The sequence below is a fragment of the Drosophila rhopaloa genome, unplaced genomic scaffold, assembly GCF_018152115.1.
Source record: "Drosophila rhopaloa isolate 14029-0021.01 unplaced genomic scaffold, ASM1815211v1 contig_155, whole genome shotgun sequence".
In the NCBI taxonomy this organism is placed as follows: domain Eukaryota; kingdom Metazoa; phylum Arthropoda; class Insecta; order Diptera; family Drosophilidae; genus Drosophila; species Drosophila rhopaloa.
The window spans coordinates 3,103,021-3,112,113 of NW_025335034.1; the positions used below are offsets into that span (position 1 = coordinate 3,103,021).

Below are 9,093 nucleotides of genomic sequence, written 5' to 3' on the forward strand. Positions count from 1 at the left end.
TATTTCTTAATTTTTTTATTTCTCTTATGTCATTCTTTAGAGTACAAAGCTTATACAAAAGTAGCCAATAATTTCATTACTTTTTTTCATCTAAATATTTTGAATACTAGAAATATTGAAACCCAATTCTATATATGCACTTGTTAAATATAATATTTTTGAACTCGACTAGAAACTAAAATTTCCGGCCGCATAATACATCGAATAAATCGATAGTTTAGTATTTTTGTGGTATACAGTTTTGCAGTGTCCAATACTAAAGATTAACCCAAGCCTTTAGCAGCACTGGCCGTGTTTTTTAAGTTAAAAACATCAAATTAACAATTTTGTCCTGCTGTTGTCGCTGCATTTACTGTTTAAAACAAAATGAGCACCGCTGTAGATGTGGCCAGCAAGGCTACAGGGAAGTTGGCCAACTACTTTGCGTTGCAGACGGCGTTTGAGGTAAGAAATGGTGCAATGGCGAGCTCCAAAACCGGCAATGAAAGGTTCTGAAATGTTAAATTATAGAAAGCCCTGGAACTAGCCATCACCGACGGAAATGTAGATCTGCTGGTCAAGGAGTACAACAGCTTCACTGCCAACACGGAACATGATAAGCGCCTGCCCATGGACCACGCGTTCCGGGTACTACTAATGAAACGGCTGGAAGACGATGTGCAGCGCATTGGCGACTTGGTGCGCCTCTCCGTGGATGCCACGCGGGCCGAGATCGTGTCCAACACCATTCCCGTGGTGCTGCTCATCGACACCTTCGACGTGGTAACGCTGGACAAGTGCCAAGAGATCTTCCGGTTCGTCGAGGAACTGGTAGAAGTGTGGAAGGAGGAGATATTCTTCGCCTCGTGCAAGAACAACATTCTGCGCATGTGCAACGACCTGCTGCGTCGCCTTTCTCGCACCCAGAACACCGTCTTCTGCGGGCGCATTTTGCTCTTCCTTTCCAAGTTCTTCCCCTTCTCAGAGCGTTCTGGCCTTAACATTGTGTCCGAGTTCAACTTGGACAACTTCACGGAGTACGGGCTGGACAGCAAAGACCATGACGAAAGCGACAACAAGGAGCTCGAGGACACCGCTGAGGATATCCCCCTTAAGATCGACTACGACCTATACTGCAAGTTCTGGTCGCTGCAGGACTTTTTTCGAAATCCCAATCAGTGCTACAACAAGCCGCAGTGGAAGATGTTCCAGATGGTGAGTATCTTTAATAAACTTAATTTAATAATTTATTTATACTTTTTATTCAGCACGCCGAAAATATACTGCAGTCCTTTTCGAGCTTTAAGCTGGAGGACGTGCGGCAGAGTGGCAGCGACAATGCCAGTGAGGCCGGCCAAGCAATGGAGGTGGACGAAGAGGCTGTTGATGCCGCGGCCGTGACCGCCGTGATCAAGGCGAATCACTTTTTCGCCAAATTTCTAACCAATCCAAAGCTACTGGCACTACAGCTCTCTGACGCTAATTTCCGACGCGCTGTCCTGGTGCAATTTCTGATCCTCTTTCAGTACCTTCAAGTCAGTGTAAAGTTTAAAATGTGAGTAATAAAATCAACCCAAAATAATTAAAATTAAATGATATGCCTGTACTTTTAGTGATATTTACACCTTAACCGCAGACCAGGCGGACTTTATCAAGGAAACAGAGTCTCGTGTATATAAATTGCTAGAGGAGACACCGCCATACGGCAAGCGTTTTGCTCGAACTGTACACCACATGCTGGTGCGCGAGGAGATGTGGAATAACTGGAAGAACGAGGGCTGCAAGGAGTTCAAAAAGCCGGAGGAGCCAACCCCCAACGAGGAGGACATAAAGCCACCACCGACTAAGAGACCAAGACGTCCATTGGGCGATGCGCTGCGGGATGCTGCTCGCAATGGCAAGTTCTTTTTGGGAAAGTAAGTTCTCATGAGTCAAACACAAATCAGATTCTTACTGTAATACCTTTTTAGTGATAATCTAACCCGTTTGTGGAACTACTCCCCGGACAACCTGCAGGCCTGCAAGAGCGAGCAGCGCAACTTCTTGCCGCTGTTAGAGACATACTTGGAGACGCCGCATGAGAAGATCGACCCCGCCTTTGAATGGCGAGCACTACGTTTGCTAGCCCGCCAGACACCACACTTCTTTACTTCGCTCTCTCAACCATCGAGCAAGATCTCCGATTATCTGGAGCAGGTGCGGAAGCGTCTGATCCGGGACAAGGAGCCCAAGCCTACAGCTCTGTTATCGAGCATCTCTTCGGAGAACAATTTTGGCCTGACAGTAAACCATGCTCATGCGGAGGGCGATCAGGATGCTACAGTGGCTCTCCAAGACGCTGAACCAGAGCAGGATCTCGAAGTAGAGGACAACGAGCCAGTGGTGGAAGAGGTGGATGAAGTGCCAGCCCACGAGAAGCCACTTATGGTTACCAAAGAGCACATCCAAGAGGTGGCGCCCTTGATAGGCGAGCCCTGGATGAAGGTGGGCAAAAAGATTGGGTTCACCAACGACGAGCTGCTCTTCTTCCAAATGGAGCACTCTGCGGCCAACGTGGCCTGCGTCCAAATGCTGACCAACTGGATCTCTGATGACGATGACGCGACTTTGGACAACTGGGCGTACATGCTCGAAGGATTAGAGATGAACAAGGCTGCCGAAGCGGTAAAGGCCATAATTGAACGCGAAAAGTCTGGATCTACTGCCGTGCCAGCCGTACCTTCTGCATCCGATAACGACGTGGAGGTGCTGTCCGACTAGCATCCCCATACGCGACCCACCCTAGTTATAGGCCACTTTAGATTCGTTCCAATCATCAAACTTCTTTATCACAAGTAAAAGTATGGGCACGTTCACTGTTATCAACCAGAGATCAGCGATTATCGAGTCCCAAACACCACTCAACGCTTTTTCGGCGGGGGGCCGTTCCGGGGTTTATTATGCACCATGTTGACGCACTTGGGGATGTGCCGCTCGGCGGCCTGTTGGTTGAATCGACGTCCACAGTGCGGGCACTGGATGTAGTCGGGATTCTCTGAAGGCGGCGGCGGGGGCAGGTCGCTCAGTTTTCCGCCGCGCGCCAAGTGTAACTGAACCTGTTTGGCGGCCCGTATCGACTGGATGAACTCCTCGTGCTTTTGGCGCCAGTTGTTCTTCTTCACCCCGGTGGTCAGACCCTTCTGCTGGGCAGCACTAGTGTACGTGGATTTCGAGCGGTTTCCCTTCGACTTCTTGTTGAAACTCTCGGCTTCGGTGCCCACGACGCGCTGCTTGGAGGCGTCGAAGATCTTGCGTTTGGTGCTCACCATGCGCTGGCACACCGCCTCATGCTTCTGCAACCGATCCGTGTTGAAGTGGCGTCCGCAGAACCGGCACAAGGCGGTGCCCTCCGGGGCTGTCGACGTGGTAGTCTGGAAATAAGGGACAACTTCAGTTCATCTCTGCTCCTCACTACTGGACTGCGATACTCACCATGTTGACCTTTTTCACTGGGGATTTAGGCTCTGACTAAACCGGAATACGGTTTTACAAAGGTTCAAAAGTGAGTGACAAAGCGAAACCATGTTGATTTAACTTACCCGTCGAGTCGTTGGTGGAGAAAGGCGAATGGCTTGCGGGGTTGCGCCCCCGGGTAACCGACTTGATGTCGGCATCCTGGGACTGCGCAGCGGCGAGGACACGGATCGTTGGGGGAGCGATGCATCCTGGGCAGGCGGCGTCTTCCGGGTGACCACAGGCTTCAGGTTTCGATTCACACCGCGCGGTGTGGCGAACTTGTTGTTGTTGCTGTCGCTGGTGATGCGCCTGCTCGCGTTGGGCGGCTCCCTCAGGTTCATGTCGGACACGCCCTTGATGAGCCGCTGCATCGGTTGCTGGGGGCGGGTTTTCGCTGGGGCGGGGGGCGAGGGCAGGGTTCCAATCGGCTTGAGGGGATTGCTGCGGTCTATGCCCGCTCCTCGACGACGCTCATCGAACATCTGACGCACTTTTCCATTGCCGATCACCCTGGTGGAGGCGGCACTAGGCGCTGCTGTGGCCAGGTTCTCGACACTCGTCTTCGTCCCTAAAAGCTCCCGACGTCGCACCTCCTGCTCCTGCTGTGTCCGCTGCTGAAAACGCATCTGGTGGTGGAATTACAATATTAACATTTTATTAAAATAAAAAAAATTTATTTTAATGTTCATATTATTATTATCATCTTCTACTTTATCTTTCTCTAAAAATAATCAAAATACAGTTCTACTTGTGGATTTTTCAAACTTAAATGATAACTACATATGTATGTATATTCAATTTTCCTTTGCAGGGATTATAAAATTGTTACGATTTTAGGACCTAAACATTAAAAAGTTTCACAAATTTCTTTGGGTCTATTTATTTAACTATGTATGTATGTATATAAGTTTCTCCAATTTTTTGGACCTATTTATTTACCTATATACATATGTATGTATTTAATTGAATCTTTGCAAAGCATTTCTTACTCAAATTATTTTTTTTTCTTTGATTTTTAATATTAAATATTAATTTGATACAATATTCTCGCAATTGCCTTACTGGAGCAGAGTTACTGTTGCCATTGCCACTGGGTGGCAGGTGACTCAGTGCCTCCATGAGGCGCCTGGCCGCCCAGGACTCGTTAAGCTTCAGGGGCAGAATGTGATCCTGGCCGAGCTCCGACTGCAAGTCGTACTGGAGGTAGTCTCCGTCCTCGTCCCCGTCCGCCGAATGCAACATTCCGGGCCGGAGAGCGCGTGTCAACTGAGCGACCGGGAACTGGACATTAGCGCGCCCATTTCCCCCGAGTGGAGTCATTAGGTGCACAGGTTTCGGTGTGTGTTTGTGCTTTGTTTGCTTGTCTATTCTGGCGATGAGGAGGTGTCACACCCCTCACACCACCACCGACCCCTGCGAATAAATCCGTGCCCACTTACGTGCCGCCAGTACATAAAACCCCTTGCCACACCACCCGCCTGGGCAAAGGAAACCTTATCCCGACCCCGGGAATGGGTAGCAGGCGCCGGTGTGAGTGTGGGTGTGGACGTGGTTGTGGGCATGCTCCTCCCATTCATGTCCCTCGAAGGACCTCCTCCTAGTGCGCTTGTCTTCTGTCTCTGGTGTCCTGGTAGTGGCCTTCGAACTCAGCCATGGCCACCTGGCAAGTCGTCAAAGCAAAAAAAAAAATGCAAGTCCTTTCTGTATATCGGACACTCGAGAAATCCTAGCTGGCTGTCCTTTTGTTTAGCCAGGCGATTGTTTTTGTTGTTATTGGCATGCAGCAATAACAACAAAAAATCAATGACTGCAACGTTGCCATGACACGGGCCACATGGGATACACACACCCGCCACCGACCCACCCACCCTAGGGCTCAGCAATTGTTGAATGCCGCCAAGGAAGAGCGACGAACAGGTGACAAAGGACCTCAGCATTGTCCTTTACCCGCCCGCCCTTTCAACGATAAAATCGCGCTCAACTATTTTACTGGGTACATTTTTCGATTGATGAATTATTATAGTTCGGTGAATAGGCACTTAAAGAAAAATATGAAGCCAACAAATAAAATAAATTTTGAAAACTATACTATCATTCTAAACCCGAAAGTATTCTAGACTATTACAAACATGTCCATAATATATTTCAAAATATACATTATTTGTTAATATATTAAAATTTGTTATACCAATGCAGAGGGTATTATTATACTTTCAATTACAAGTTTGCAATGCAGTAAAGTGCACATTTCCGTATGAAGTGTATCAATTCTTGATCAGCATAACCAGTCATATTCGTCTGTCCGCCTGTCCGTTTCTAACTAAACAAACCAGATCGTCCCACTATAGCTGCCAAATCGACCTAGCTTCATTATTTTCAAGCATAAAAAAGGGTACTTCCCTTCTATCTTTGTATTAAGTTTAAGTCGATTTAAATGTACCTTTTCTAATTTATCGCATTTCTTTACCCCTTGAAATTGTCTAACATTATTGCCAATGTTTACTAAGTAGAATAAAAATCTGATGCATCCTTAAATTGAATTCGAGTAAAGCGTTCGAAAGTGAAAACCAGAAGAGGGCTGATAGTTTTAACTTTAAAATATTAATATATTATTATTAATTATCTATATATTCAAAACTTTAGCTTGGACTATAGTAAAATTTACATGCTAACATTACTTTCTCAGATTTCTCCCAGTGCACACGTGCATGTTTGCGTTCTAAATGTCAACCCTTTTTGGATATTGAGTGGCTAATACAGTGACGTAGTTTGGCTAACACTAATTACGGCTAATTGAAGGGAATACGTTGTACCCCATCTGCACTTTCGACGCCCCTGTTCGCCGCAAACAGATGGCCGTCAAGGAGCGCCTTTTGTTTCATTGTGGGGGCGACCAAAGTTCCCATTACCAAATTTGAGCAACGGCAAATACAAATTAATTAGCTGGCAGTTCGCTGGGAAACTTCAGCGAGAGAACCCGAAATAGAACTCCATCAAAAGCATCGGGCCATTTATGGTACATCACGGAAATTAAAGTAGATATCTGGCTTATGTTGGAGCTACTTTTAGCAAAATAAATGTCGGTCTTGCAGAAGTAAAAAATTGTAACTGCACTGCACACATTCTTCAAGTTATTCTAATTTCCAAAAGTTTTTGTATTTCTTCAAGATGTGTACTTTTGGAAGCCTATCAGCACTAATAAATTTTTTATCAAGAGAACTGGTTTATGACTATCAACGTATGCTTAAACAAAATATATATTAATTGTACTTAAAAATAATGATTCTTTTGAAATCGGCGCACTTTTTCTGTTTCATTCTAAATCTCACCTGCATCTGCGCCAGCCTTGAAGTCTTCGTCTCTCCGGAACCTATTGACGCCATCGCCTAATAGAGTCTATTCAATTTCAGTCGGTTGAATTCGATGCGATTCGATGCGATGTTCGTGTGTGGGCTCCGGCCAAGGTGATGACGCGACCGAGCTTGGCTCAAAGTGTTTGGTTACCACAGACCCGGCTCAGACTCTCGGGTGAGTCACGCGATTTGGCACAAAGTAAACACAAACGGCAGCAGCAACAGGCCGATAAATGTCGCCAGGAGGCGTCAGTGGATGGACGTGGGTGTCGATCTGGAAGTGGAAGTGGATGTGGAAGCCGTTAAAACCGTGCCCAGATCAAGTCCCAGACCCAGACCCAGACTGACAATTGTGGGACGACGGCCACTCCTAATAAGGTGCGATCAATGAACAAACCAATCCAATTGAATTCACTTTGACTCGCCAAAAACGTATAAACTTTGATGAAAGCAAACGGTTATCTCTTCGTGTATTTATAAAACTACAAATCTGAACCGAAAAAAAAACTCGAAAAGGTAAGACCGCACGTTTGAAATTTATCAGTAGATCTTAAACACACAATATGCTGCCGAAAATCTGAAATGCTTTCATACGATGAAATGGAATTTTGCCTCACTGACAACTCAACAAAGACAGAGAAACCCAACTGACTGGATAGTCAGGGGAGTTTGTACTTTTGTGGGTATCCGACTTAATATATGCAGTGTCTATTTAAATGTTAATGTTTCTTGTAGATATTTTGCCAATTTCCTAATAAAAACTTAGAACATCCGCTTTCTTTAGTTAAATGTTTAAATATTTATAAAAAACATAGAATTGCTATAAAAATAAAATAATTTTATTGAAAAGAATAGCATTATTTTATTCTTTTACAAATAGACTGGTCTTGACAGTATCCAGACATATAAACAGAAAAAGACTAAAAAGATTGCACCCATCTGACAACTGGATACTAACCCATATTTTATGTGTAAAGATGAATATAGTTACACGCAGTTCCCAACGAAAAACAATTATAATTATGACCAAGTTTGAATAGGTGTGTTAAGTAGTTTATGTTAATATTGACATTATTGCATAAAAATACAATAAATACAAATGTTTATTTGTAAGATATTTGTATTAGTAGTTTAAATAAAAACTTTCGCATATAACTCTTTAAAATTCTTTTCTCTGACATAAGCTTATATTTTTATCAGTTCTTTGTCTGAGTCTAGGGTGTACAATAACTACTTTGCCCCCACTTCTTGTCGCTCCGCTCCCTAACAATACCATTAATTTATGTATTTTTCGGCTTTTTGGCACACGTCGTTTCTCGCTGACTAATTCCAACTCTCCGCCGGCATTGTTTGTGTTTGGAGCTGCGATTTGCATACACTGCCGAAATGAACTTACCCGTTTTATGGAGAAATACCTCCAGACTGGAGCGGTTGGGAGTGGGCGCTGTTGACCTGGGAGGCGGGTTGTGGGGAGTGGACACTGGGCACGCGAGTTTATTGACACACAAAGGAGGCACTCAAACGAGGATTGAACTTTAGAGCCGGACCTCGAAGTGGGTCACCGAAGGATAGGTGGCGGCTCCTCTGTGGGCAACTGGCCAGCTGTTGATGGACTGTAATTACGCATACGCCGCGTGTGTCTCGAGGACTTAGGTCTACGATTTGGTATTCCGTTTTCTGTTTTCGAGGAGCCTCGCGCTGTCGACTGTTTGCTTAGAAGTTTGCGCGCTGACTGAGACAAGATTCCATTCCGCCGCCGATTCCGATTCCGAATCCAAATCCCCAAGCCACACACCACACCGATGACCGGCCCGAACAAGTTGCGAAGTTGGCGACATCGAGCGTTGCACCGCCAACTGATCTGCGGATGATGGCGTGTCGGGTGAGTCAAGTTATCGGGTAAGACCCCTCTATATCGCCCCTTCCCAGAAACCCAGCACACGTACACATATGTGCGTGCACCCGAAGAGAAACATGTATTTATCGCTCAATGGCTGTTTTTTTTTTCTTTCTCTCAGATGTTGTTGCTAAACTTTATTTGCTTTTGTTTTACATTTATCAACGCTGACGCTTCGCAGATGTTTTCCGCCTTCTACTCTTCATCAACCCCTTTTGAAGTCATCGAATCAAAACTTGGATAAGGTTTTAGCGATTCCATTGCCAAATAGTAATAAATCATAATTGAGCGCGGTTTGGTGGCACTTAAAAATATTCTTAATAATACAATAATCATTTTCAATATTTTTGAGCTTAATAAAATTAAATA

General features: G+C 45.2%; 2 protein-coding genes across 4 annotated transcripts; one reads left to right on the top strand and one right to left on the bottom strand.

The window, feature by feature from the left end:
* The first annotated feature begins 264 nt into the window (after nt 1-264).
* On the top strand, nt 265-2,878 carry LOC108053716 (THO complex subunit 1). The gene is made up of 5 exons (XM_017136433.2): nt 265-444; nt 511-1,194; nt 1,248-1,534; nt 1,593-1,895; nt 1,950-2,878. Exons 1-5 carry the CDS (start codon nt 367-369, stop codon nt 2,737-2,739), a joined length of 2,142 nt encoding a protein of 713 aa, XP_016991922.1. The 5' UTR covers nt 265-366; the 3' UTR covers nt 2,740-2,878.
* LOC108053717 lies at nt 2,782-8,565 on the bottom strand. 3 transcript variants are annotated; one of them, XM_017136436.2, is made up of 5 exons: nt 8,224-8,565; nt 6,804-7,101; nt 3,558-4,100; nt 3,451-3,486; nt 2,782-3,389 (listed from the first exon to the last, which is right to left on the bottom strand). In XM_017136436.2, the coding sequence occupies exons 2-5, from the start codon at nt 6,855-6,857 to the stop codon at nt 2,880-2,882; spliced, it is 1,143 nt and encodes a 380-aa protein (XP_016991925.1). In that variant the 5' UTR covers nt 6,858-7,101; nt 8,224-8,565; the 3' UTR covers nt 2,782-2,879. The 3 variants fall into 3 exon arrangements, with proteins under 3 accessions (XP_016991925.1, XP_016991926.1, XP_016991924.1); XM_017136437.2 differs by lacking the exon at nt 8,224-8,565 and adding an exon at nt 7,225-7,466; XM_017136435.2 differs by lacking the exon at nt 8,224-8,565 and adding an exon at nt 7,176-7,466.
* Nucleotides 8,566-9,093: the final 528 nt, after the last annotated feature.